General features: G+C 65.1%; 1 protein-coding gene and 1 long non-coding RNA gene across 2 annotated transcripts in view; one reads left to right on the top strand and one right to left on the bottom strand.

Moving 5' to 3' along the window:
• PXDN (peroxidasin) overlaps positions 1-26,011 on the top strand; it is a 73,062-nt gene extending 47,051 nt beyond the window's left edge. The window contains exons 11-23 of the mRNA XM_038560657.1: positions 1,026-1,142; positions 2,056-2,214; positions 3,109-3,221; positions 4,118-4,274; positions 7,960-8,068; positions 8,573-8,730; positions 10,671-12,174; positions 15,216-15,350; positions 16,142-16,350; positions 21,136-21,256; positions 21,370-21,502; positions 23,250-23,363; positions 24,085-26,011. Coding sequence (XP_038416585.1) covers positions 1,026-1,142; positions 2,056-2,214; positions 3,109-3,221; positions 4,118-4,274; positions 7,960-8,068; positions 8,573-8,730; positions 10,671-12,174; positions 15,216-15,350; positions 16,142-16,350; positions 21,136-21,256; positions 21,370-21,502; positions 23,250-23,363; positions 24,085-24,204 — 3,149 coding nt within the window. The 3' untranslated portion in view covers positions 24,205-26,011. The remainder of the gene's footprint in view (positions 1-1,025; positions 1,143-2,055; positions 2,215-3,108; positions 3,222-4,117; positions 4,275-7,959; positions 8,069-8,572; positions 8,731-10,670; positions 12,175-15,215; positions 15,351-16,141; positions 16,351-21,135; positions 21,257-21,369; positions 21,503-23,249; positions 23,364-24,084) is intronic.
• On the bottom strand, positions 8,764-10,176 carry LOC119869718. The gene is made up of 3 exons (XR_005371957.1): positions 9,851-10,176; positions 9,658-9,708; positions 8,764-9,552 (listed from the first exon to the last, which is right to left on the bottom strand). It is a non-coding gene; the product is annotated as an uncharacterized LOC119869718 (long non-coding RNA).
• Positions 26,012-27,529: the final 1,518 nt, after the last annotated feature.

Below are 27,529 nucleotides of genomic sequence, written 5' to 3'. Positions count from 1 at the left end.
CGGCGCTTCCGTCCTTGTGCCTCCGCCGGCCCGGTCTGCCTGCAGGGACGCCGCCTCGTGAGCACTCTGCCCGGAGTCCCCCCTGCGGCCTTTCTCTGCACACGTGACACGCACTCCTGTCACCCAGTCAGTACATCTGTATGGGTGGACTCTGTGTGCACCTGGGCCGTGCGGCGTCAGCCGGCAGTTAACGGGCCCCTCCGGTCCCCTGCAGCTGTGCTTTGTGACTCTAAGCCACCTGCCTTGGGTTCCCCTCCCTGCCTGGGGCGGCTGGGGTGCCCTCTGTGCCCACTGTGCCCTCTGCACCCTCTGCACGCTCTACTTCTGTGCCCCCCGCACCCTCTGCACCCTCTGTGCCCTATACACCCTCTGCACCCTCTATGCCCTCTGCACCCTCTGCGCCCTCTGTGCCCTCTGCATGCTCTACAACCTTTGTGCCCCCTGCACCCTCTGCACTCTCTGTGCCCTCTGCACCCTCTATGCCCTCTGCATCCTCTGCGCCCTCTGTACGCTCTACAACCTCTGTGCCTCCTGCGTCCACTGTGCCCTCTACACCCTCTGCACCTTCTATGCCCCCCACACCCTCTGCACCCTCTGCACCCTCTATGCCCTATGCACCCTCTGCGCCCTCTGTGCCCTCTGCACCCTCTGCGCCCTCTATGCCCTCTGTGCCCTCTATGCCCTCTGCGCCCTCTACACCCTCTGCACGCTCTGTGACCCCTCTGCCCTCTGTGCCCCCTGCGCCCTCTGTGCCCTCTGCACCCTCTGCATGCTCTGTGCCTCCTGTGCCCTTGTGCCGGGTGGCCCGCAGCTGCCTGGTTAGCAGAGACCCCGACAGGATGATGCTCTTGATGTTTTCATGCCCTTCCCTATCTTGTCCCCCTGCTCGCAGACCCTCCGCCTGCAGCGTGGCTGGTGGCCTGTCTTGGTGCCCTGGCCTCTACAGGGAGCACAGACAGGGACGCTGCCTTACCGCATTTCTACCCCAAACCGTCTCTGAGATGTTTCTGTGTTTCCTTGCGAAGCTCTCCCCCAGTTCACCGTGACCCCTGAGGACAGAGCGGTCATCGAGGGCCAGACGGTGGATTTCCAGTGTGAGGCCAAGGGCTACCCGCAGCCGGTCATCGCCTGGACCAAAGGAGGTGAGCGCTGGCCGTCGCCCGGGGGACGCGCTGCACACACGGGAGGCAGGTCCATCTGCCCTTCCCCTGCCCCGGCCCCGGGGACCCGGGTGTGGGGCCACGGCTACCGCGCTGCACAAGCACACTGTCCCGCCTTCTGCTGCGCTCTGCTCCAGAGTCCCTGTCATACCTCGAATCACTTAAGGAGCATCTTGATGAAATCTAATAGCAGGTAGCGTAGAACTTTCCGGAAACCGTCAAAGCATGGGTTTCTAGAAGCTCGCTGTTGCTTCGTTCTCTGGGGCTGTGATGCCGTCTCTCCATCCGAGGTTAGATGGCCGATCCCCCTGATTCCTTGGCGCCCCCCCCACTTCAGCTGCGGGACTGCTAGCCAATGACTTGATGACTACGCAGACGTGCCCCGGGCACCAGTGGCCTGGCTGGGAGGTGGGGGGGGTGTGGAGGTGGCCTCAGGGCTTGGTCCGGGGTTGACCTCGAGGACCTGCCGCGAAGCCCAGCCTTGCCCCGGAGGGCAGCTCCCTGCCTTCGTGCCGGAGGAGCAAGCACCTGAGGTCCCACCACCCTGTGCCCGGGCAGGAGGGGCTCGTCCAGGGGCAGGTGCCTGCACCTTCCCCGGGTGTTGCGGGTGTTAGGAACCTGTGGCCCCCGACCCCTCCCCAGCGAGTTGTCCTTGGGCCGACGCCCCTGAGCTCCCTGTACCCCCTCCCCACGTTTCATCTCTTCCCTGCTTCTGGGGAGTTCGTCGGAGGCGGGGGCGCCCTGTCCCGAGCCGGCCACACACCACTTGTGCTGGAATGTGGCTCGGTTGGCACCGGTCGGTCCTGTCGCTCTGCTCGCTCCAAGATCGTTCTGCTCCACTGGCTTTCCCGGGTGCCGCCCGCGCCCCATCGCACCGGTGCCCCGTGCCTTTCAGGGAGCCAGCTGTCCGTGGACAGGAGGCACCTCGTCCTCTCGTCGGGAACGCTCAGGATCTCCGGCGTCGCGCTGCACGACCAGGGCCAGTACGAGTGCCAGGCCGTCAACATCATCGGCTCCCAGAGGGCCGTGGCCCACCTGACCGTGCAGCCCAGGGGTACGTGCTTCCGGGCGTGTAGACCCGCTGCGGGGAAGGGCAGGCCCCCTGCCGCCGGCGCCACCTCCCTGCCCGTGACCAGCGCCGCTCTCCTCTGAACACCTGTCCCTAGCACCTGGGCCCCGGGTGCGCGTCCTGCATGGAATCCCTCCACCTCAGCCCGTGACCACGCTCGTGCTGAGCTCTGACAAGGCCGACTCGTCCGTGTTCCCCGGGGCCAACTGATTCCCTGTCAGGCGGGATGGCTCTGCGGTCCTCTCTGGGACGCTCGGTGCCGGGTGCCGGGTCTGGCGGCCGCTGGCCTGTGGACAGACCCTGACCATGTCCCAGAGATCCCATCTTGCCCGGCTGTCCTATGAGCCTTCAACCCCATCTTCCCTGTGTCATTTCTGGGAGCCCCCGACGGTCATCTCCACACGGGGCACCTGAGGCAGGGAGAGCTGAGGTTCGCAGGGCCTCCCCCGGTGCTTGGGGAGGGTCCTCCCCTGATGGCTGGGGCCTGGCTGGGTGTCCTGTTCCCTAGGCTGCTGCACTGGCTCTGGGTGCTCGGCCCGCCCTTCTTGCTCCCTGCTGGGCAGGGCTGGGGGTGCCTGTTGTGTGGGAATGTGGGGGGTCTCTGAAAGGCCAGGCCCCTCGACCCCCAGGTGAGACCAGCTTTTCTCCTAAGTGTGCATCTCCCGGCCTCACGCCAGCCTCTCCCCAGGGCCCGTCCCCTCTGCCCCCTTTCTCCGTGTTGACACAGCTGAAAGCAGCGGGGGGGACCTCGTGCTGGCCAGGAGTGCCCTGGGCCTGCCCTGGCTGAGGACGAGGGGCCATGCCCTTCTGAAGCTTTGTGGCTCAAGTGACGAGGATCCAGGTCCTCCCCCCGGTCAGCTGGCCCTCCTTGCCTTGCAGTCACACCGGTGTTTGCCAGCATTCCCAGTGACATGACGGTGGACGTGGGCAGCAACGTGCAGCTGCCCTGCAGCTCCCAGGGCGAGCCCGAGCCCGCCATCACCTGGAACAAGGTACCGGGGCGCAGGCCGCGGCGCGGGGTGGGAGCAGCCCCCAGCTTGCCGCTCCCATGCAGGGTCCCCGTGGAGAAAACCACGCACTGTAGCCCCGATGCTGTGCGACCCTTAGTAGCAAAACGGGAAGGAAATGGACCGGAACGCTCTCCTTTTCTTGTTCTCTCAGTGACAAAAGCAAAGCAAACCCTCTGGTTAGATCCATGGCCCCATCGTCAGTAGAGAAGGTTTTCTATGGTTATCGTAGTTCTCTGCGTTGCTCCTGTGAAGCCCAAGACTAAATTGCGTTGCAGTTTTTGGCCATTAGTATCTAGGGTGTCACTGGGGTGTGTGTCCGTGGAGGGCAGGGGGCCCACGGCAGGGGGCCCTCCCCAGAGACCTGCATCCTGGGGGCCGCTTACCCCCCACCCGCCAGCTCTCAGCTGCCCTATGCCGGGACCCTGCGTGGCCGCCCCGCTGGCCCCGTGGCTGTGCTCCTGCCCATCCTCAGCCGGGCACATCGCCTGCCCTCCGCCCCTGTGGCTCGGGTGTCCTGTGTCCCGGGAGACCTTGGCCAGGGCCCTGCTGCAATACCGGGTGCCCACGCTCTGTGCCTTCTCCCGCCATCATGCAGGTCCCCCAGGGGGTTTCCTTTTCTGGGCCCCCACCGCTGGTCCTGCAGAATCCAAGGACCTCCCTCTCTGTCTTCATCTTTTTGGATCTTTTGCAAGAGTTGAAGACGAGTTTCAGTAAACTGGAGTGAATCCCCCCTTCTCTGCAGTTTTGCACAGATTCGAGCGGAGTGTCTGGGCCCCGCGCACCTGTGCGGTGCTCACGGTGGTCCCTCCGCCCCCAAGTAGAACAGCTCCTGCTTCCTGCCTAATTCCTGGCATCCTTTCTGTTCTGCTTCACTCCAGGATGGGGTTCAGGTGACGGAAAGTGGGAAATTTCACATTAGCCCCGAGGGGTTCCTGACGATCCACGACGTCGGGACCGCGGATGCAGGCCGTTACGAGTGCGTGGCGAGGAACACTATCGGCCAGGCGTCTGTCAGCATGGTGCTCAGCGTGAGCGGTGAGTTCGCGGGCCGGCGGGGACGCTCGCAGCGTGGGCTCAGGCAGCAGGGGAGCACGTGGCCCAGGGCACGTCCATACCCGCTGTCGGATTCTCGGAAGGCGGCGTGTCCCTGGTTGCAGGGGGCAGGGGGTCGCCAGGGCCCCGAGAGGGTTGCTGCCTGGCCGGCATCACGCCCTCGGGCAGCCGCCCCCTCTCGCTGCCGCCCTGAGACTGAAGGCTCTGTGGGCCCTCCTTGGTTGGGGATTCGGTGGTTGGCACGGCTGTCACCCAGACCCATTCAGATGGGACAGCGTGTGGTCGGGTCACCGTCTGGCGTGCCGAGCCGATGTGGCCATTGCTTTAAGAGCCGGTGCCGCTTTGCTGTGCTCGCTCTCGTTCTGGATGGGGCCATGTGTCTTCCCAGGACCAGTGTCCTCCATCGGGGGCCGTCCCCTGCCCTGGACCCGATTCAGCCGCTGCGTCTGCCCCTTGCCGGCCCCGTTCCCCCGTTCCGTCCACACACGGCCACCACCTTCCTCAAACTGCGGGTCCCATGATGTGTCCCAAATACCTCCTTGTGGGCCGTGGCTCCGGGGTGAAGCCCACAGTCTCAGATTTGACCCAGACTCACATCTCACACCCATCCCATCCCGTCCAGCTTCCCCTGTGCCATCCTGGGCGGCCCGGCCTGAGCGTCCACATCCTTCACTTGGGCCGTGTGTGTGGCTGCCTTTCCCACTCAAGCGCCCGCAGGTGGGACGGGGTCTGGTGGGCTTGTGTGCCCAGCACCCGCCGGTGCCTGAAGCCCGTGGGTGCTTACCAAATGGGAGCCATAGAGGAATAGCTGGGAGCCTGGTTTAGGGGGGTTTTAAAGGGAAAAATACCATTTTTTCATTGTATATGGTGTGTGAAATGGATGTAAAATTAGATTGATGAGTTCTGTGATATTAGTTTTTTCAGTTACAATTTTTGATACCAAAAAAATATTACTTTGATACAAATTACTTACATATGAGATTTAAAAATAATCTCCTATCCATGATCCTGCTTCCAAGAAATAACCACCATTGACATTTGGGTGAATTTCCTGTATTTTTTGTAAAGATAGATAGGTAGGTAGGTATATATTTTCAAATTATTTTTGTGATTATCATTTAGAGAAAAACACATCCAAGTTGTTTGTAATAATGAAATATCAGTCACAAAAATGTGTAAAATCATCTGATTCATTTGTCTACCACTTGGCATAAAAATATTAGGTTGTACACCTTAGTAAATTTGGCTCCGTTGGAGACAAACCAAGTGGGAGTTTCTACATGAGGAAATGCTGTTGGGCCACGTGGTGCGCGGGCGGGTGAATGGTTCAGACGCTGGAGCGGCTCACCGGCAGCGGTGAGAGGGTCGGGTTTGCAGAGTGCGCAGGGGCGGCTGCACCGGGCTCTGTGCAGGGTGCCCAGTGTCGGGGTGCACCCGAGGGTCGCGTTAGGCAGCCCCTTCCCGCTCAGCGTGGAGATGCTGGTGGCGCAGGGACGAGGAGCAGCAGAGCCACCAGTAGGTTCCAGCCGGGAGCGTGGGGTTGGGGGGAGGCCCCCGGAGAGGACCACCCACCCCAGCAAATTCTGAGAAGCCGAGCCACGTGCAGCGGCCACTGCGGAGCCTGAGGTTGGATGCGTCGAAAACCAGGAGGCCCGGGGTGGCCCCGGGGAGGCCGGCCGGTCTGGGGCCTTGCTGGCCACGCTGTCCTTTGGTTCTTATTCCATGTACATGGGAAGTCCGTGGGTGGTCTGCTTTGCTCAGCAGTGGCACCGGCCGTAGGGACGGGTGCGAGGAGGCAGCGAGCCCAGTGACTGGCCGCAGATCCCACGGGCCGCCGCCGTGGCTGCCAACCTGGCTGACAGAGCAGGGCAGACCCGGCAGGGAGGGGGTGTCGACTTCTGTGTCCACAGGTCAGGGCTGGCGGGTGACCATGGCACCGACGGGATCGCCCAGGGGCAGCCTTGGGCAGGTAGGCGGCTGGCAGCTGGGCCCCGACGGCTCTGGCGGGACGAGGAAGTGGCCACACCCCCCTAAGTGGACCAAGGAAGAGTGGGTGTCGGGACGCCAGAGTGGGGACCAGTCAGGTCTGGGGACCTGTGGGTCAGACGAGGACAGAGAATGAGCCTGACCCTGCAAAGGATGGCTCGGAGGTGTGAGGAGTCGGCAGGAGGGACACCCCAGGCGGAGGAAGTATATGTATCCCAGGTGGGAGGAGGGATTTCCCAGGTGGGAGGAAGGATATCCCACACGGGAGGAAGGATATCCCAGGTGGGAGGCAGTGTATCCCAGTCTGGAAGAAGTGTATCCTGGCGGAGGGGGGGGAGGCAGTGTATCCTGGGGGAGGGGGGAACGCAGTGTATCCCGGGGGGAGGAAGCATATCCCCAGGCCAAGTGAGAAGCATTGCTCTAGGTCTTTTCAGTGGCGCCAAATTCCGTGGAAAGGCGGCGAGCCGAGGGAGGGCCGTGCAGCCGCTGGCCGAGTGCGTCCCTGGTGCCGTGGGCACCGGCCGCGGCCGATTGGCCAGGTGGGGGTATTTTGTTCGGAAGCTGTGGTATTCAGGGACAGGAAAGACGGGAGTAGGAAGTGAGGAACAGGGGCACCCCGGGGGCACAGTGGTGGGGCGCCTGCCGTCAGCTCAGGTCACGCTCTTGGGGTCCTGGGATCGAGTCCCGCGTGGGGCTCCCTGCTCAGTGGGGGGCCTGCTTCTCCCTCTCCGCCCACTCGTGCTCTCTCTCAAATAAATAAATTAAAATCTTTTTTTTTAAGATTTTATTTATTTATTCATGAGAATACACAGAGAGGAGAGAGAGAGAGGCAGAGACACAGGCAGAGGGAGAAGCAGACTCCATGCAGGGAGCCTGACGTGGGACTCGATCCTGGGTCTCCAGGATCACGCCCTGAGCTGTAGGCGGCGCTAAACCGCTGAGCCACTGGGGCTGCCCAATTAAAATCTTTTATTTTTTTATTTTTTATTTATTTATTTTTTAATTAAAATCTTTTAAAAGATGGGATCCCTGGGTGGCGCAGCGGTTTGGCGCCTGCCTTTGGCCCGGGGCGCGATCCTGGAGACCCGGGATCGAATCCCATGTCGGGCTCCCGGTGCATGGAGCCTGCTTCTCCCTCTGCCTGTGTCTCTGCCTCTCTCTCTCTGTGACTATCATAAATAAATAATAAAAAAAAAAATTAAAAAAAAAAAATCTTTTAAAAGAAGAAAACCTGGCACAGCTTCAGAGGGTTGCAGGCTAAGCCGTGTGCACGTGTGCTCCCGCGTGTGTGGGTGGTGGTCCACCCGGGGTGGTGACGGGGATCCATGTCAGGAATCCGTGTCGGGGAGGGTTTGGCCTTCGGCGGGAAGGACCGAGCTCGAGGGTCGCAGGCCACCGGCCGTGCTGCCCAGAGCATCTGCAGCCCCGCTCTGCCGGGACAACTGCCCTGTCCCTTTCAGTGTCCCCTTTCCCGTCGTCTTAGGGGCATCGCGTGATGTCAGGACTAAGGTCTGTGATGTGTGTCCTGCTGGGAACTGGCCCCTGGGGTGACTGCAGCTTCGCTGTGCGAGACAGGACGCGGGGACCGCGTGCCTCACGTGTAAATGACAGCACGTGCAGAGGCTACCACGGGAGGCACGCGGGGGCAGTTTTTTGTAACGAACGGCTTCCTGTTTTCCAGTTCCCGACGTCAGTCGAAACGGCGACCCGTTCGTGGCCACCTCAATTGTGGAAGCGATTGCGACCGTGGACAGAGCCATCAACTCGACCCGCACACACCTGTTTGACAGGTACGGCGGGGGCGGAGGCGCGTGCACACCTCCGCTCGCTCGGCCTCTGGGGGGGCGCAGAGCCGGGACCTGTTGCGTCTGAGGGAAAACCTTGTAGTTTGAGCATCGACGTAATCGGCGTCGGCATCAGGTGTCGTGGGGGTCAGATCCCAGAGCCGCGCCCTGAGTAGGAGCCACAGAGCACACGTTCTAGGAGGTCTCGTCCCGAGAGCAGGCCCTCAGGCCGTAGCGTAGCTCGTTGGCAGCTCCTAAGCATTTTATTCTGCATCGTAACTGGAACAGATGACCTGTGTTTTCTCTATTGACTTAATTGTTTGTTTTTAGTGTCTTTGGTTTTGTTGTGTTTGATGCCTTCCACTTGGGATGAGTAAGGTACGCAACATCACGTCTCTAGAAAAGTAGCTACAGAAATACTTAGTGGCAATAATTATATTTTTGGATGAGACTGATTTCTGTCCTCAAACGTTTCTTCTGTCTTCCCCGTGTGCTCCTGACCCCTGGCAGCCGCCCCCGAACCCCCAACGACCTGCTGGCCTTGTTCCGCTACCCGAGAGACCCCTACACCGTGGAGCAGGCGCGCGCGGGAGAGATATTTGAGCGGACGCTGCAGCTGATTCAGGAGCACGTGCAGCACGGCCTCATGGTCGACCTGAACGGAACAAGTCAGTCCCCCCCTACCCCCCCCACCCCCGAGCGCCAGCCGCTCCCCCATGCCCTGCTGAGTGAGGACATGCCTGCCCAGGTGTGGGCCATGCTGGGTCTTGCAGCCACCGCCTCCCGGGCAGGGTCGGGCCCCTGGGACCTGGCCACTCGGCTGTGGTGCGGGAAACCTGGACAGGGGCGTCGGGCCGCCCTGGTGCCGCGTGGACCTGCTGCCGGCACAGGTGCTAGCGGCCGGGGTTTCCACCCTGTCGGAGCCTCCCTTCTCCTTCGGTAGCGAGCGGCCGTTTAAAGCTCTCGTGAGCGTGTGCGCGGAGCTCCGGGGTCTCCTGACTTGTCAGTGGGCCCATCTTGCCATCAGGGTGGAAACGTCCTTAAGAATTGAGCGTTCCTGGATACAAATGTGCAATGGCAGGTGTCCGTGGGGTGTCCCAGGGGGACCGGGGCGGCAGGTGACCATGGGGTGTCCCAGGGAGCCTGGCATGGCAAGTGTCCGTGGGGTGTCCCGGGGGGGCCTGGCATGGCAAGTGTCTGTGGGGTGTCCATGGGGTGTCCCAGGGAGCCCGGTGTGCAGGTGTCCATGGGGTGTCCTGGGGGGGCCGGTGTGGCAGGTGTCTATGGGTGTCCAAGGGGTGACGGTGTGACGTGTCCATGGGTGTCCCGGGGGGCCTGATGTGGCAGGTGTCCGTGGGTGTCCCACGGGGCCCGGTGTGGCAGGTGTCCGTGGGGTGTCCCAGGAGAGAGGAACCTGCTGGCAGTGAGGTGCCTGGTGTGTGGAGCGCCTCCAGATGTGGCTGGAAGGTGGAGGTGACATCACTTGCTGCCTGAATGTGGGGAGTCAGGTGATAGGGTCTCTGCCCTGGGGGCTGTAAGTCCAGAGGTGACGCTCAGTGACCCAGAGGAGGGGGGGGGGGGAGGAGCTGTCTCACCTCCGGAAGCTCCAGGCGTGCACTGTGATGCAGCTCCCTGGGTCTCTGGTCCTGCTTCCACAAAGCCGGTGTCATGATCCCAGCAGAAGAGAGAGACCATCGGAGCCGCCCGCCGACAGCCCCCCGGGATCCCTGTGTCCCGGGCTCTCGGGCACTACCCGTCCTCACGTCTAGTGTCTTCGCGGGTGGCTACCTGTGTGTGTCCAGGGACAGTGCCCATTTCTAGCGTGCAGTACGGGCCGATGTGGTCGGAGGCGGTCGGGGCGGTTGGCGGGATTCCTGGTGCGCGGCCATCATCGGGACTGGTTCGTGCTCCGCGGTGACCCGCTGCCCGGTTTTGTCAGAGGCGCGGGGCGCAGCGTCGTCAGCTGCTTGCAGCCCCGGCTGTCACACGTCTGCGACATGGGGCGGCCTGCGTGTACAGCCTAGACAGCCGGGGCCCCTGGGCGCGGTGCAGGAGGGGACCTCCCTCGGGGCCTGTCCGCGACCCCCAACCGCCGGGGCTGCTGGCACCCATGCCCCAGTGTCTGAGCCCGTGTCGGGGAGCTGCCTGCTGACGCAGCGTCCGGGGGTGCCTGAGCCTGAGCGCCTGGGGGCGCACAGCTGGTGTCCCGGGCCTCCCGCAGCCCGCCGGCGCCCGCTTCTGATGGCGACTCCTCCTGCCTCCCGCCCCGTGGGGGGTCATTCAGAAGCCGCCCCCACAGGTCGGGACTGGCCCGGTTCCATTACACCAAAGTCCGTGTCGATCGGCTCTGAGCAGACACTGCGGAGAGAGGTCGTGGTGAGGGGCTCCCGGCAGGGTGGGCCGAGGGTGCGTGTGCACACACGCGCCCCTGCCCGGGTGCGGGGGTCTGCAGGCAGCCCCCAGAGCAGGCCCCGGTGCATGTCGGGTCCTCCCTGCCGAGTGGAACCCGGGCTGTCCCCTCCCAGCGGGCAGGTCTGGGGAGGACTGGGGGCTGGGGCCGCGTGTCGCGCCACCGCCCCGGGGAGTAAGGCACTCCCCTCTGCCGCAGGCTACCACTACAACGACTTGGTGTCGCCCCAGTACCTGAGCCTCATCGCCAACCTGTCGGGCTGTACCGCGCACCGGCGCGTGAACAACTGCTCGGACATGTGCTTCCACCAGAAGTACCGCACCCACGACGGCACCTGCAACAACCTGCAGCACCCCATGTGGGGCGCCTCGCTGACCGCCTTCGAGCGCCTGCTGAAAGCCGTGTACGAGAACGGCTTCAACACGCCGCGGGGCGTCAACCCCGGCCGGCTGTACCACGGGCACGCGCTCCCCATGCCCCGGCTCGTGTCCACCTCGCTCATCGGCACGGAGACCGTCACGCCCGACGAGCAGTTCACCCACATGCTGATGCAGTGGGGCCAGTTTCTGGACCACGACCTGGACTCCACGGTGGTGGCCCTGAGCCAGGCCCGCTTCTCCGACGGGCAGCACTGCAGCTCCGTGTGCAGCAGCGACCCCCCGTGCTTCTCGGTCGCCGTGCCCCCCAACGACCCCCGCGTCAGGAACGGGGCGCGCTGCATGTTCTTCGTGCGCTCCAGCCCCGTGTGCGGCAGCGGCATGACGTCCCTGCTCATGAACTCCGTGTACCCGCGGGAGCAGATTAACCAACTCACCTCCTACATCGACGCCTCCAACGTATACGGGAGCACGGAGCACGAGGCGCGCGCCATCCGGGACCTGGCCAGCCACCGCGGGCTGCTGCGGCAGGGCATCGTGCAGCGCTCAGGGAAGCCACTGCTGCCCTTCGCCACCGGGCCGCCCACGGAGTGCATGCGGGACGAGCACGAGAGCCCCATCCCCTGCTTCCTGGCCGGGGACCACCGCGCCAACGAGCAGCTCGGCCTCACCAGCATGCACACGCTCTGGTTCCGGGAGCACAACCGCGTGGCCACCGAGCTGCTCGGCCTGAACCCGCACTGGGACGGCGACACCGTGTACCACGAGGCCAGGAAGATCGTGGGTGCGCAGATGCAGCACATCACCTACCAGCACTGGCTGCCCAAGGTGCTGGGCGAGGTGGGCATGAAGGTGCTGGGCGAGTACCGCGGCTACGACCCGGGCGTCAACGCCGGCATCTTCAACGCCTTTGCCACGGCCGCCTTCAGGTTTGGCCACACGCTCATCAACCCCGTGCTCTACCGGCTGGACGAGGACTTCGAGCCCATCGCGCAGGGACACGTCCCCCTGCACAAAGCCTTCTTCTCCCCCTTCCGCATCGTGAACGAGGGCGGCATCGACCCACTGCTCAGGGGCCTGTTCGGCGTGGCGGGCAAGATGCGCGTGCCCACCCAGCTGCTGAACACGGAGCTCACCGAGCGGCTCTTCTCCATGGCGCACACGGTGGCCCTGGACCTGGCCGCCATCAACATCCAGCGGGGCCGCGACCACGGCATCCCGCCCTACCACGAGTACCGGGTCTACTGCAACCTGTCGGCTGCCCACACCTTCGAGGACCTGAAGAACGAGATCAAGAACCCTGAGATCCGGGAGAAGCTGAGACGGTGAGTCCACGGGGACCGCGGGGCGTCTTTGGTCGGTAAAGGCCGCGCCTGGGAGCAGCCCCGCGGGCAGTGGAAGGGACCCTGGACCCCGAGCATAGAGACTGCAGAGGGGGGGTGGGTTGGGCGGTGGGCTAGCTGGTGCAGGGGGAGGGGACTGGCTGCAGGGAGCACAAGGGCCCCACCTGGGGGAGCCTGGCTGTGGGGGCACGCTCCTGTGGCCTCCCCTGAATGCCTGCGGGTCCTGCGGGGGGAGAAGGGTTGGGGGATGTAGGTGGGGATCTCTGGGGGTGAGCTGCGGGGGTGGGGGGTGGGGGGGGTGGGGTGTGTGTCTATGGGGGTGGAGCTGCGGAAGGAAGGCCTGCCAGGGGAGGGCAGCTGCAGAGGGGGAGGGCAGCTGCAGAGTGGAGCCCCCCCCCCCCCCCCCCCCCGTGGAGCTGCAGGGGGAGGGGGAGCTGCGGGTGTGGAGCTGCAGGGGGGGGAGTTGCAGGGGGCGGTGAGGAGCTGTGGAGTGGAGCCACTGGGGTGGAGCTCTGGGGTCATATGCAGGAGTGGAGCTGCGGGGTAGGGGGGGCTGCGAGGGGGAGCCGCCGGGTGCCGGGGCTGGCGGGGATAGAGCTTGGGGGGAGGTGGAACTGCATAGTGGAGCCACGGGGGTGGAGCCGTGGGGGGGTCTGCGGGGGGGGTTAGCTGCAGGGGGAGCTGCAGTGGCAGGGCGAGGGGGGGGAGCTGGGGGGGGAGTTGCGGGGGGGGGAGCCGCGGTGGTGGAGCTGCGCTGCGCGGGGGGGGGGGGGGGGGGGGGGGGGGGTTGGGGGGGTGGCTGCGGGGTGGAGCTGCGGTTCTTCCCCCCGGTTCCTCCCCCACAGGCGGCAGAGGCTCAGGGCCACGTCCAGGAGGGTGGGCGCTGCCGGGCACCGGCCCCTCCTTTGGGCTCCGCGTCGTGCCCCCCGTGGCCCGCACGCTCGGCCCCCGCCCTCCTGGGGTCCCGCCCCGGGGGCTGCCTCCGTCGTGCCCGCAGTCCTGGTTTCCCGCCTGGAACGGCCCGGGGAGGGTTTCCCAGCGCTGACCCTGCATTTCGTCCGCGGCCACGTGTCCCGGCTCCCGCCGAGGCTCCTCCCGCCGAGGCTCCTCCCGCCGGCCCTCTGGGGTCAGGGCCCGCCCCGCCGCCCCCCGGGGACCGCTCCCGCCACGCCCTGCGCTTTCGGGGAAGCCCTCGCGGCGCGCCCCCAGCCCCTTGGGTCTCGGCCCGCGCCCACGCCCAGGCCCACGCCGGCCTCGGGGTCTGAGCACCGCGCTCCGGTGCAGTCTCGGCGGCGGGGCCCGCGGGGTTCAGTGAGCCGCCTTTAGTCCTGGTGGCCGCGGATTCCGCCCCGCGTTCCCTTCCTTTGCCCCCTTCGCTTCCCTGGCTCAGAGGCGCTAGTGCCCCTGCGGAGGGGCGGAGGGATGGAGGATCGCATAGGGTTGGAGAGGTGGAGGGGGCGGAGGGGTGGAGAGGCTGAGGGGCAGAGGGGGTGGAGGGGCGAGGGATGTAGGACCACGGAGGGGTGGAAGGGGCAGAGGGGGCAGAAGGGTGGAGGGGGCAGAGGGGCGGAGTAGGGCCGCGGAGGGGTGGGGCGGAGGGCTGGAGGGGGCGGAGGGCCGTAGGACTGCTGGCCGCGGGGAGGGGCGGGGGCTGCCCAGGAGGGACGCCCAGGAGGGACGCCCCGCGAGCCGGGGACCCCTGACCACGCCCCACCTTAGCGGCGGCACAGTCGCTCGCACTGTTGCTCCGCGGCGGCCACGGGGAGGGCGCCCTGAGGTCGGCCGCGGCCCTGCGCGCTTGGAGGCCGGCTCCTCCGGGCCGCGGGAGGAGGGCGCAGGGCCTGGCCGCAGAGGGGGCGGCCCCGGGCCTCGCGGGGAGCGGCTCCCGACGTGGAGGCTGTGCCAGCGGGGCTCGTGGAGGGCGAGCGGCGTGGCGGCCCCCAGGTGCCCATACCTGCCCCCAGCCGGCTCCTCGGGGACCCGCCGCGGCCCATGCCCTTCCCGGACCGTGCTGGGCGGGCCCAGGCCTGAGCCCCAGCCGCGGGCGTCCCCGCTGCGCGGCGGGGCCTCTTGCGCTCGGGACCCCGCGGCCGCAGGGGTTCGCCCAGCGTGTTTGTTCCCGAGCATTTGGGCCCCTTGGTCGTGGGCTCGCGGGCCGCACGTTAGTCCAAGAAGTATGGGAACCCCGGTGTTACAATTAGTCCCTTAAAGATCTGCCTCTGGGGGCGCCTGGGGGGCTCAGGCCGCGACCTCGGGGTCCTGGGTTCGAGTCCCATGCCGGGCTCCCTGCTCAGCCGGGCTCTGCTGCTCTTCGCTCTGCCTCTCCCCGTCTCGTGCCCGCGTGCTCTCTCTGTTACTCTTTCAAATAAATAAATAAAATCCTTAAAAATACATAAAAAAAGGGGATCCCTGGGTGACTCGGCGGTTTAGCGCCTGCCTTTGGCCTGGGGCGTGGTTCTGGAGTCCCGGGATCGAGTCCCATGTCCGGCTCCCGGTGCATGAAGCCTGCTTCTCCCGCTGCCTGTGTCTCTGCCTCTCTCTCTATGTCTATCATAAATAAATAAATCTTTAAAAAAGGTACATAAAAAAGTAAGAGTCTACATTTAGTTATATGAAGTTTATTCACTTGTATTTATGAAAAGACACTGGAAGGGCAGACGTTACATCGTCAGGGGTGGTTATTTCTGAATGGAGAATTGGAATGTTACTTTTCTTTCTACCAGCTTGGTTTTTGTTAATTTTCTTTGTACCAGCTTGGTTTTTCTAAACTTAAATGTGTGCATGTGTGTGTTTTATTCACGTATATATAAACAAAGTATGGAGATTTTTAGAAATATGGATAGATGCTTTAAATGAATAGAAGTGAATTTTCTTTTTCTTTGTTAACAGAAAGTGGGAAATATGCTAAATAATAATAAAAAATGAGGACTTTTTTCATGTTTGCTTTATTCACTGCTTACAGCTTTCTTCAGCAAATTTAAGGATTCACTTGTTTATTGTTTTTTTTTTCTTTTTTATGGTAGGTTATATGGATCTCCACTCAACATTGATTTATTCCCCGCCCTCATGGTGGAAGACTTGGTCCCAGGCAGCCGGCTGGGGCCCACCCTAATGTGTCTGCTGAGCACGCAGTTCAAGCGCTTGAGAGATGGGGACAGGTAAACCCAGGTGCCCCAAGGACAGGTGAAGTCTGATGCTATAGGGGACAGGTGAAGACAGGTGCTACAGGGCACAGGTGAGCGTAGGTGTCTGGGGGACAGGTGAATGCAGGTGATGTAGGCATCAGGTGAATGCAGGTGCCACAGGAACAGGTGAACACCGGTGCTGCAGGGGACAGGTGAATACAGGTACACTGGTATGGGTGAAGACAGGTACATTGGGGATAGATGAAGACAGATGCCACAGGGCACAGGTGAAGGCAGTTTACCATGGGGACGGGTGAAGACAGTGGTATAGGGCACAGATGAAGACAAGTACCATGGAGACAGGTGAAGGCAGGACCACGGGACAGGTAAAGACAGGTACCACGTTGACAGGTGAAGGCAGGTGCTACAGGGGACAGGTGAAGGCAGGTACCACGGGGACAAGTGGGTGCAGGTGTTCTGAGGACACATGAAGACAGGTGCTGCAGGGCACAGGTGAAGGCAGGGAACGTGGGGACAGGTGAGTGCAGGTGTCCCGGGGACAGGTGAAGACAGGTGCTGCAGGGCACAGGTGAAGGCGTGCACCTTTCTGGAGACGCAGGGAGGCAGGAGCCGTTGGTGGCGATGCTGACGGTCTGCCGGCTTCAGCCCAGATTCTCTGTTGTTGAGAAGGGAACCGGGCCCGTGCGTCGCCCCGTGAGTCCACGTCGACTGGGTGGCGTCGCGCGGGGACAGGCCTCCCGGGAGCGTTGGCGTTCACCCGTGTCTGTGCCTCTCTGCTTTCCTCTGGCCCCGGGGAAGCACAGGTTGTGGTACGAAAACCCGGGGGTGTTCTCCCCGGCGCAGCTGACGCAGATCAAGCAGACGTCCCTGGCCAGGATTCTGTGCGACAACGCCGACAACATCACGCGTGTGCAGCGGGACGTGTTCCGCGTGGCTGAGTTCCCCCACGGGTACGGCAGCTGTGACGAAGTTCCCAGGGTGGACCTGCGCGTGTGGCAGGATTGCTGTGAAGGTGCGCGTCCGGGGTGCGGGCAGGGTGCGCCGTCCTCGCCGCCTGTGGCTCACGGCTCGGGGCAGCCACCCACGGGGCAGGGAGGAGGGGGGCCCGGCTGGGTCTGGGTCTGGAGCCCGCGGGGGACACTGACTCGCACTCCCCAGGGAGCGCAGCACACGTCAGACTCACTGTGTAGACACGTTTGCTGCGCGTTCCAAACGCCTGTGCCGACAGGTCCTGGAGCGTGTCGTGAGGGGTCGTGAGCCGGGGCTGATGGGTCCTCGCGGCTTCCCCGTGTCCCCAGGTCCCGCTGTGGCTCGCCGTCACCATCTCCTAATTCGGATGTAATTGGGGCTTTACTCAAACTGCAGTCTGACCGCGGTCGAGGAGGCTGGGCGTGTCCTGGGCCCCTGGGAGCTGCTCTCCTGCCCCGGGTCGCGGCCACAGCTCCTCCCCTCCGCCCCCTCCTTTCTGCGGGTCCTCCTTGGTAGGGGCCCAGGGCGCAGGTTAGCACTGTTCTTGCTCTGTGCACGTCTGCGCGTGGCTGGGTGTCTGACCTGGTTGTGGCTCTGCCTCCGTCGGGCTGTCCTGTCTGCGTGAATATACTATGCGTGTGTACGGCATAGATGTGGCGCCCGGGTGTGTGGCACACGTGATTTGTAATAGTCTAGGATTCACGTGCAGATGCAGCCGGTTTACCGCCCACCCCACGTCCCGAAACAGTCACGTTCTCACTATTACATCCAAGGGAAACTTGTTTTTGTTTTGTTTTAGCTTTTTTTTTTTTTTTTTTTAAGAAATAACCTCGCTGGTGTGTCCAGCTCCGCGTGCGTCTCGGTGGCTAGGGCGGCAAGCTGGGTCCTTGCACCCGCAGGAAGCAGCTCTTCGGAAGCCCCTGGGCAAAGCCGAATCTGCACAAAACGCCGTGTCCTTTTTTTTAAAAGTTTTTTTTTTTTTAATTTTTATTTATTTATGATAGTCACACACAGAGAGAGAGAAAGAGAGAGGCAGAGACACAGGCAGAGGGAGAAGCAGGCTCCATGCTCCGGGAGCCCCATGTGGGATTCGATCCCGGGTCTCCAGGATCACGCCCCGGGCCAAAGGCAGGCGCTAAACCGCTGCGCCACCCAGGGATCCCAAAATCGTGTCCTGATAGTGTTACCGGGTCCCCCTGCTGCTCGGTGGTGGCTGAGCCGGGTTTTCCGTGGTCTCAGAAAACCCAGAGCCCCGGGACAGATGGGCACTGGCAGCGGGATTCGTCATCGGGCCGCTGTCCCCTCGTGCACCTGCTGAGACCCCCACGCTGTCCCTCCAGGTCCGGAACTGCCCTGGGTCAGGGAGGCTTCGTGAGCTTTGTCTTCCATTGTAGGTCAAAAGCCACGTTGGAAATATAGCAGAAAGACAAAGAATTGGGGTTTGACGGGCCCAAATGTCAGGTGCTGTTTACTTTGCGATTTAAAAAATCACAGAGCAGCTTGCTCGAGCTCCCGCAGAGCCGTCAGCGCGTTTGTGGAGCGAGGCGTGACGCTGGTGCGCAGGAGAGCCCTGAGAACCTCCGCGTGGGCAGTTTCTGTGTCTTCTTCTGAAGTGAGAAACTGCCCCTTTGTGAGGATTGATGGGGCACACGCATGCACACGCACACACACGCAAACACAAATGCACACAGCTTTTAAGTAATTGCACTGATTTTAAAATAGTGTAAATGGTTCATGTACTTCATTGGATCTGTATGTTGTTAGTTTTATCACGTATCACTGTTCCCTCAATCCCTGTGATACTTGTGTCTGTATGAGTACATGTGCATACATGTGTTTCTGCACACACGTGTAGGTGTGCCTGTGTGCCCGCACGTGTATATGCACGCGCCGTCTGTACAAGCATGTGCACGTGTTGTGTTTGTAAGGGAAGACGCCTTTTTCCCTAAACTAGCAGAGGAGGTCGCAGGCAGTGTTCCGCCCTCCCCAGGAATGACAGGCGTGTGCAGGGGCAGCACAGGGCACACGTGCGCCCTTCCCACACGGGGGCCTCACGCCCAGCCCGTTGGCTGCCACAGTCCACAGCAGGAGCTGGGCAGGCCTTCCCCTGCCCTGCCTAGACGGACCCTCCCAGGCTTCGGTTCTCAGATTAGGTGCAGGTTGTGACATGGGCGGGGCTGGGGCCTGTGGGCGGGGCGGGGCCCTGTGGGCGGGGCGGGGCCCTGTGGGCGGGGTTGGAGCCCTATGGGCGGGGCGGGGCCCTGTGGGCGGGGCGGGGTTGGGCCCTGTGGGCGGGGCGGGGCCCTGTGGGCGGGGTTGGAGCCCTGTGGGCGGGGCGGGACCCTGTGGGCGGGGCGGGGCCCTGTGGGCGGGGCGGGGCCCTGTGGGCGGGGTTGGAGCCCTGTGGGCGGGGTTGGAGCCCTGTGGGCGGGGCGGGGCCCTGTGGGCGGGGCGGGGCCCTGTGGGCGGGGTTGGAGCCCTGTGGGCGGGGTTGGAGCCCTGTGGGCGGGGCGGGGCCCTGTGGGCGGGGCGGGGCCCTGTGGGCGGGGTTGGAGCCCTGTGGGCGGGGCGGGGCCCTGTGGGCGGGGCGGGGCCCTGTGGGCGGGGCGGGACCCTGTGGGCGGGGCGGGGCCCTGTGGGCGGGGCGGGGTTGGGCCCTGTGGGCGGGGCGGGGCCCTGTGGGCGGGGCGGGGCCCTGTGGGCGGGGCGGGGTTGGAGCCCTGTGGGCGGGGCGGGGCCCTGTGGGCGGGGCGGGGCCCTGTGGGCGGGGTTGGAGCCCTGTGGGCGGGGCGGGGCCCTGTGGGCGGGGCGGGGCCCTGTGGGCGGGGCGGGACCCTGTGGGCGGGGCGGGGCCCTGTGGGCGGGGCGGGGTTGGGCCCTGTGGGCGGGGCGGGGCCCTGTGGGCGGGGTTGGAGCCCTGTGGGCGGGGCCGGGGCCCTGTGGGCGGGGCGGGGCCCTGTGGGCGGGGCGGGACCCTGTGGGCGGGCCTGGGGCCCTGTGGGTGGGGTTGGAGCCCTGTGGGCGCGGTGGGGGCCCTGTGGGCGGGGCGGGGCCCTGTGGGCGGGGCGGGACCCTGTGGGCGGGGTTGGAGCCCTGTGGGCGGGGCTGGGCCCTGTGGGCGGGGCGGGGCCCTGTGGGCGGGGCGGGGCCCTGTGGGCGGGGCGGGGCCCTGTGGGCGGGGTTGGAGCCCTGTGGGCGGGGCGGGGCCCTGTGGGCGGGGCGGGGCCCTGTGGGCGGGGCGGGACCCTGTGGGCGGGGCGGGGCCCTGTGGGCGGGGCGGGGTTGGGCCCTGTGGGCGGGGCGGGGCCCTGTGGGCGGGGTTGGAGCCCTGTGGGCGGGGCCGGGGCCCTGTGGGCGGGGCGGGGCCCTGTGGGCGGGGCGGGGCCCTGTGGGCGGGGTTGGAGCCCTGTGGGCGGGGCGGGGCCCTGTGGGCGGGGCGGGGCCCTGTGGGCGGGGCGGGGCCCTGTGGGCGGGGTTGGAGCCCTGTGGGCGGGGCCGGGGCCCTGTGGGCGGGGCGGGGCCCTGTGGGCGGGGCGGGACCCTGTGGGCGGGGTTGGGCCCTGTGGGCGGGGCGGGGCCCTGTGGGCGGGGTTGGAGCCCTGTGGGCGGGGCCGGGGCCCTGTGGGCGGGGCGGGGCCCTGTGGGCGGGGCGGGACCCTGTGGGCGGGCCTGGGGCCCTGTGGGCGGGGTTGGAGCCCTGTGGGCGCGGTGGGGGCCCTGTGGGCGGGGCGGGGCCCTGTGGGCGGGGCGGGACCCTGTGGGCGGGGCGGGGTTGGAGCCCTGTGGGCGGGGCTGGGCCCTGTGGGCGGGGTTGGGCCCTGTGGGCGGGGCGGGGCGGGGCCCTATGGGCGGGGCTGGCACTCTGAGCAGCTCCAGGAGGCTCCCCTGTGGCTGGTCCTCCCACTAGGCACCTGGACGCGGGTCACCTGGCTGGAGCATGAATTCCGCGTTTGCCAGGTGTGAGATCGGGAAGGTCTCTGGGTTGGGAAGGTGAAGGCCGTCGGTCTCGCTAGTGAGCACCTCCTGTCACCCCGAGGCCGCCTGGGCTGCGGGTCACCAACGCTGCTGGTGATGAGCGCTTCCCCCTCGGAGCGCGACCCGGGGCCTCCCGGGGCCTGTACCCTGTGAACCCGTGTCAGGCTGGGGTCTCGGGAGCTGGGCCAGGTTTGAGTGGGAAGCTGGTTGCTGCTAAGTTAAATCCCAGAATGCGAGGACGGGTTGTCTGCGGGTCTGTCCTGTGCGCGGCGGCGTCCTTGCGTTCCAGCGGCGGTCACGGCTGGCTGGCCCGGGGAGGAGCGTGCCAGCCTTTTCCGCATCCTTTCCTCCTCCCGGGATTTCTGCCACTGCTCTGGACACTTCAGCATTTGGGAAGGGCCGTTCGTAGCCTTGGCCACAGTCCTGGGTGGTGGGGCCCAGGCTGGAACCGGGTGTTGGTGGGATGGTGTAGTCGGGGCCAAGCAGAGGGCACCCAGGGAGCAGAGCCTGGGGCCGGAGGAGGGAGCACAAGGTGCCCCGGCTGCGGAGGACGGGGACGCCCTGGCCTAGTGCTCGGCCTCTGCGTGCGGGCAGGAAACACAGGGTTGAGAGGACAGCAGGTGCGGGGCGTCCCAGCAGGAAGCTGCCCTGGCCGTTGGCCAGGAGACCAGGCGAGGTTGGGGCCTCCAGGGAGCAGGAGGATGAGGTCCAGAGAGGCTGTCCTTCCCTGGAGGGAGGAGGGAGGCCACGCTGGCGTCGTAGATAAGCTGTGACGTCGAGGCGGCGCGTCCCAGGATGGGCACAATTGCTCCTGGAGGATAGCTGGCGTCTCACACCCCCCACCTCACCTCAGACTGCAGGACCCGGGGACAGTTCAACGCGTTTTCCTACCACTTCCGAGGCAAGCGGTCCCTGGAGTTCAGCTACCAGGAGGATGAGCCCACCGGGGAAGCAGGCCCCGCAGGGACCCCAAGGTACGGCCGTCCTTGGGGCAGGGTCCTGGGGCGGGGCGCCTGTGGCCCCCGGGACCCACGGCCTGTGTGACGTGCTGAGGTCTGTGAGCGGCTTGTGCTTCTTCCTTGTGCAGCATCGGGAAACGCAGGAAACATCCGGGCAATGCCACGGCCGCCTCGGGCGAGCACCCACAAGTACCGGGCGCCAATGACTTCAAGGACTTCGTTCTGGAAATGCAAAAGACCATCACAGACCTCAGAGAACAGGTACCTGTCGCTGCACGCCCTGCCCCGCGTCACAGATGGCCTTGCCCCTGCGACCCTGCTGGCATGACGTGGTCCCCGGCTCCCTCGTCGGGAGCCTCTGGGGCGTGTCACTTCTGTCCTGGTGGCTCTTCTCCTGTGGCCTGCGTCTGGCCACATGGGCCTGGCCCTGGGCTTCCTGGTGGCCGGGGGGCTCTCACGGTGGGCTGCCGGCAGGTACTGTCCTGGGCAGCCCGGAGCCCCGCAGCGGCCGTAGGTCAGGATTAGGGCCACGGAGAATTCAAACCTCAGGGGTCCTGTTCCAAAGATGCTTTTTCAGGAACGTCGGTTGACTCCTTGTTCCGAGGGAGGGTCAGAGGTATTTTGTGGTCAGGCGCCCCTCGGTGCAGGGAAGGGGACCGGCACCAAGGGTTTCCGCCCTGGGCTCTTCTCCGAGGACTTTTAGGGTTTTGCAGAAAATGACATGTCTGCCTGCCCCACCGCACCCCGGGGGCTGCCGCCCGTGCCCCCGGGCCCGCCCATCTGTGAACCCTGCTGTGGCCTCATGGCTCCTTCCACCTGCAGGAGGAAACAGCACCGCTGTGCATCTCCTTCACTCTGCTCACCCTGCATTTCAGGGCAGGCTGCTTGCTGGTTGGGGGCGGCAGGTTTGGAGAAATGCAGGGGGAACATCTGCTGTGACTGTTGGCTGCTCCCCGGGGGACACGTGGGTAGTTCGTGGGCACTTCTCCGTCTGCACGGCCCGGCCTGGTTCGCACACTTGCAGCTATGTTCTAATTGTCTCCGAGGGAGACGCTGGCCGAGATTCGTCCTGCCTCTTCCGGCTTCCCGCTGAAATTTGGTCAGCGGCCACCGAGGCCCCCTTCCCCGTCCCCAGCCGCCCTGCCCGGCCCGTGGATGCGGCTTCAGGATTTGGGACCCGACTCTGAGCCCTGGGAACTTCAAGATCGATTATGCTGAGGAGCCCGAGTGCCGGAGGCAGCTTCCCTCCAGAGCCCACCTGAGAGCGGGCAGCGCCGGTCCCGGCTGCGGGCGGGGGGATGCAGGCCGCACGGGGCCAGGTGACCCGGGCCACGGAGACCATGGGTCACATCCCTGGGAGGCCGTGCTTTGCGCGGCACTGTTCCATGAAGTGGGTGGAAGGCGTTCAGTGTCCGCTGCGGGCGGTGTGCGTGTCCAGTCAGTCTTGGCGCGTCGTCCTTTATCAGAGCAGACGCATCGCCAGGTGTTCGCACCGGGTTGTCCACTCTCCTCTGGGGGGCCGGGAGATTCGGTTGCCTGGAAAACGCCCCTCGAGGTCCAGTAGATGAGGCAGGGGTTTCGTGGGCCGCCGGCCCCTCCACGTGCAGAGAGATAAGCCATCCAGCCGTGTGGCCGTTGGCCAGTGGCAGCGAGGAGGAGGGCGCCCTGGAAGGCCCGCGGCGGGGCTGGTGGCCGCTCGCAGGTGTCCGCGGCCGGGAGTCTTGGGGCAGGTGATTGTGCCTGGCGGTTGCCGCTGAGGCCTGTGGGAGCCTCTCCCTTGATTCCTGTCCTCTTGCCGGCCGCTGCCGTGGGGTAGCCTGTGCCCCCTGACCCCCGACGCGGCGGTGTCACATAGGGCCGTGCCGTGTGACACCACCAGCTGTGTGACGGGCGAATCTGAAGCATCCCTGTTGAGCAGGAGGCGTCAATGCAGGCGAAGGCACAGACGCACTTGCCAGGCTGAGCTCGTCGCCGGAAGTGACCGCTGCACCTTTTTGCTTTGCTGCAGATAAAGAGGCTGGAGTCCCGGCTCAGCACCGCGGACTGCACGGATGCCGACGGGGAGCCGCACGCCAACGGCGCCAAGTGGAAGCGAGATGCGTGCACCGCCTGCGAGTGCCGTGTGAGTACGGGGCTGTGCCATGGGAACGGGTGCGCGGACCTCCCCCAGGACCCCAAGCTCTGCGCCAGGTGGCCCCACTGCCCTGGGGGCCTCGGCCCTCCTCTTAGAAGCCGGAGGCTCTCCCCCGGAGCACCGTGCAAGGCCGACCTGCACACACTGCCCCAGGTGGCCACGGGCTGTTCACGCCAGCGAGGAGCTGGGCCCGCCAGGCGGTTGTCGGTCTGCACAGAAGTGGACGGGGGCGCCGCGGTGGCCGCAGTGGCCACGGTGTCCAGGCTGGGGCTTCAGGGCAGAGGCTGGGGAGGTGGGTTGGAAGATCGGTGGGCCAGCCTGGTGCCTGAGGTGTCCACAGGGATTTGTTCCAGGGTCCGGGAGGGGAGGGTTCCCTGGGGTCCTCGGTGGTTGTGCTGTTTGGGAATGACAGCAGAGCGGGGATGGCACGGGGTCCAGCAGCATCTCCCTCCTTTGACCTCCTGGTGGACATCCCGGACGTGAACTTGGGGTCCCAGGGGCGGGCCCCGTGGTCCTGGGCTCTCTGCAGGGACGGAGGGCCGTCAGGGCGATGGGCGGGACCTCTGGACGCAGTGCGGGGTGTCCGTAGCTGCTCCTCAGCGGCCCTCCAGCCCTGTTACAGACCCACGCACGGTCGAGAAGGTGGACAGGCGGGGTGATGCCGACGCCGTGCCCCGGGAGCTCACGGTCCGGGTCCTCTCTCCTCCAGGACGGGCAGGTCACCTGCTTCGTGGAAGCCTGCCAGCCCGCCGAGTGCCCGGCGCCTGTGAGAGCCCGCGGGGCCTGCTGTCCGGTCTGCCCGAGAGATGGTGTGGGGAGGAAGCCCTAGGCGCGGGGAGGCCTCCGGGGTCCTCTGCGCGTCCTCGAGCCCCATGGCCGGCGCAGGCGTGCGCACGGGAGGGGCCCCTTCCGTGTCAGTGGAGAACGGGTGCTTCGGCCAGAGCATGCTCGGAGGAGAAACCACAGACACGTGTCCTAACTTCACGTTAGATTCTCAGGTTTTTATTTAATGTTTTTAATGAAATATTGGTGCTACTATTAAATTGCACAGTTAAGTCATCTAGTCTCCTAAATTCACTTCCCTGGATACCACCGTTTCTTCTCGACCAAAAGTGAGTCCCGCTTGGTTCTGACACCTGGAGCTCGCAGAAGAGCCAGCCGCGGTTCGGGCGCGTCGCGGAGCCGCCGGAAGGACACGTGCCGCGGCAGAAAGGGAGGACAGATCGTAGGGGTGACGGTCTGGGTGGGGGTGCGGGCCCCTGCGGCCCCGCCGAGGCAGCAGTGTGTGGTCCCCGGAGGGACAGCCCCGCCGCTCAGTCGCTCGCCCGCCCGCCCGCCCGCCTGTGGCTTCCAGCACCTCGCCCGTGAGACTGACAGGAAGCCGCACGCAGAAACGGGTTGGTTTTCGCCACAACTCGCGTGACGCTGCCTGGCGTGGACGCCCGCGAAGCCCTGTTCCTACGGAAGGCCCGCGTCCGTGTTCCGTCCTGCCCCGGCCGGGGCGCGCAGAGGACTCCCCCCGACGGAGGCGTCGGCGTTGGGGACTTCCTGACTTCAGGTCGTGTGAGTGCCTTACAGAAACGCAGTCGACCCCTTTACCTCATCTGTATTTCCAAAATGCATGACGTTGTATGAAATGTTGCCCGTGTTTAGGCGTCAGGAATGGCAGAAAAATCACTTCCGCTACGCAAGAGCTGTGTTAGAATTGAGAGAAAAGCAGCTCTCATACCTCATGGTCACTCTCTTCCTAATCGACGAAAACCTCCTGTTTTGTTCTAAACGGTGAAGTCACCTGTGTCCTGAGAAGTGTGTCCCTGAACGCAGCAGCGCGGCTCTGCAGGCCCGGACCCCAGTGCCCACCGCGTGCGGGCGCCGAGCAGAGCACACACCCAGGCCCCCGCCCCGCGTGGGGGGCCCCCGAGGACGCGGGTGGTCTCAGTACGTGGTGGCCGGCAAGTCCCCGGCGGGGGCGCCCGGGTAGCGGTCACTGTGCTGGCCTGGAGGTGGGGGCTCCTGGCGGGCAGGCACGTGGTGGGCAGCTTCAGAGCCTGGTCCGGCCCGACCCCAGGCAGGAGCCCCCCCAGCCCCGTGACCCGGCTGCCACGACCCCGGGGCGGGGCGAGCGCACCCACTGGGGCTTTAGACGCTGCCAGCTCGATTTCTCGTGCTCAGAACGTGAAGTGGGAAATACGAGCAGGTGTCTCGTGGGGCAGGGGCTTCCTGGGAGATACCGAGTCACGTGGAGTAACCAAATGTCAGAACCGATTTGTGTGGGTGAGAGAGTGGACGGCCGTGTGTGCAGCGCGGGGTCACGGAGTTGCTCAGGTACACGATGACCGCGCCCCCGCGGCCCGTGAGCGTCTGGAGGCTCCTGCGCCAGTGGGAACGTGTGGCTGGGCCTGCGTGCTCGGGGGAGGGGCCGTCCGCGCCTGTAACGTTGCGGGCTCCCCGTGTCCTCACGCCCGAAGGGACCCTCGGCGGCCACGCGAGGCGAGTGTACATATTTATTTACCCCCTGACTGTCGCCAGCAGCCCAGCGCCTTCCTGTGTTCATTGTAATCAGTTCATTACCAAAGAGACGTTTGCACTATGTACCGATGCCGCCAGTTCAAATAAACGGGCCACGTCTTCAAATGGAGCCTGGCATGCTTCTTTGGGTCCCGCCCGCGGCGCAGTGGCCGCTCGCGGGCGCCGTGCTGTGACAGCAGGGGCGAGGAGGAGCGAGGGCGGATTCAGGGGGGCTCTGATGCCAGGCGGCCTGGGCGCTCACGGGGCCGAGGGGCTGGCTCTGGGCCGGGTGGGGGGGGCCAGGAGAGCCTGCGGCGGCCGCCCCTACCCCCAGGTGCATCCTTGTCACAGGGACTGCGTGGCCCTGGGGACCCGGGATGGGAGGGCTCCTCTCCACGAGGTTGTGGGGTCGCAGGGCCGCCTTCCCTCTCTGGGATCGGGGACGGGGGGTGGGGGGGGCGGGGGCTGGGCAGCTGGGAGGACCCGGGGCCTTTCTCCTGCTTCAAGCGAACCTAATACAACTGGCGACGGCCGACGACCTGCATGTTGCTTTCAGAGTCACAGAGAAGGTCCAGAGACCCCTCCGCTGCCTTTTGAACACCCCTCACCCCCGTTCCCTGCTGCAGAAGGGGCACCGCTGACCTACGTCGTCCCGTTTTATCTGCTGAGTGATTCAGCAGAGATGCTCACGTGTGTCCACGGAACCCAACGAGCGCATCTTTTTTTTTTTTTTTTTAAAGATTTTATTTATTTATTCACGAGAGACACAGAGAGAGAGAGAGAGAGAGGCAGAGACACAGGCAGAGGGAGAAGGCAGCTCCATGCAGGGAGCCCGATGTGGGACTCCATCCCGGGACCCCAGGATCACGCCCTGGGCTGAAGGCGGCGCTAAACCACTGAGCCACCCGGGCCGCCCCCCAACAAGCGCATCTTAAACGTGTTTCATGTTTAGGAAACCAGTCCTGGCTGTCGGGGCAGCAGTTCCGGAAGTCACGTTCCACTCTGGGTGGATGGACCACGTGACGACCTGGCACCGCTGAAGCCGGGAGGCGAGACGGCGCCTGTCGGGTGCTGGGGGTGTCCTGTGGCTGCGGAAGGGGGGTTGTGGTGCCCGCCGCCTGGGACGCTGCGCCCGGGCCGTGGGGGCTCCAGACCCACTGCCCAATCCCGCCACCTCCCCCTCGCACCCGCCCCGCCGCCTCCAGGCTGGCCTCCCAGCCCTCGCTGCCTCTCCCCGGCCAGATGGCGTTCTTGTTCTTCAGCTGTTGGGTGCCCGTTTGATGCTTCAGATCCTGGTTGTGGGTTCGAGGTCACTCGGGTTCAGGGGGACAAGCATCCTGCCAGCGGGGTAGCCGGTTTGACTGGAAGGTCCCAGGTGCCCTTGGCTTCCCGGAGCCCTATCCTCATCCTTCCCGCAAGCAGCCGCTGGAGGAAGGCGTGCACGTCTGTGGGATCTGCGGAGAGGCGCTGGGCTTCCACCTGCGGTCTCCGCGTCGGCCCCCTGTGCAGAGGCCCGCGTCCCGCCCACGGCGCGCACGTCCCTCTGCCCTTCTCGCGGTGGCCTCGAGGTCACCTTCTTTCCATTATGATCCGTGACAGCTGTGCCGGGAAGCTGCGGTTTCCAGGAATCGCTCCATGGGCCGTGG

Source organism: Canis lupus, chromosome 17 (genome assembly GCF_011100685.1).
Source record: "Canis lupus familiaris isolate Mischka breed German Shepherd chromosome 17, alternate assembly UU_Cfam_GSD_1.0, whole genome shotgun sequence".
Lineage (NCBI taxonomy): Eukaryota > Metazoa > Chordata > Mammalia > Carnivora > Canidae > Canis > Canis lupus.
The sequence above is the reverse complement of the archived record's forward strand: the minus strand, read 5'-3'. Positions and strand labels throughout refer to the sequence as shown.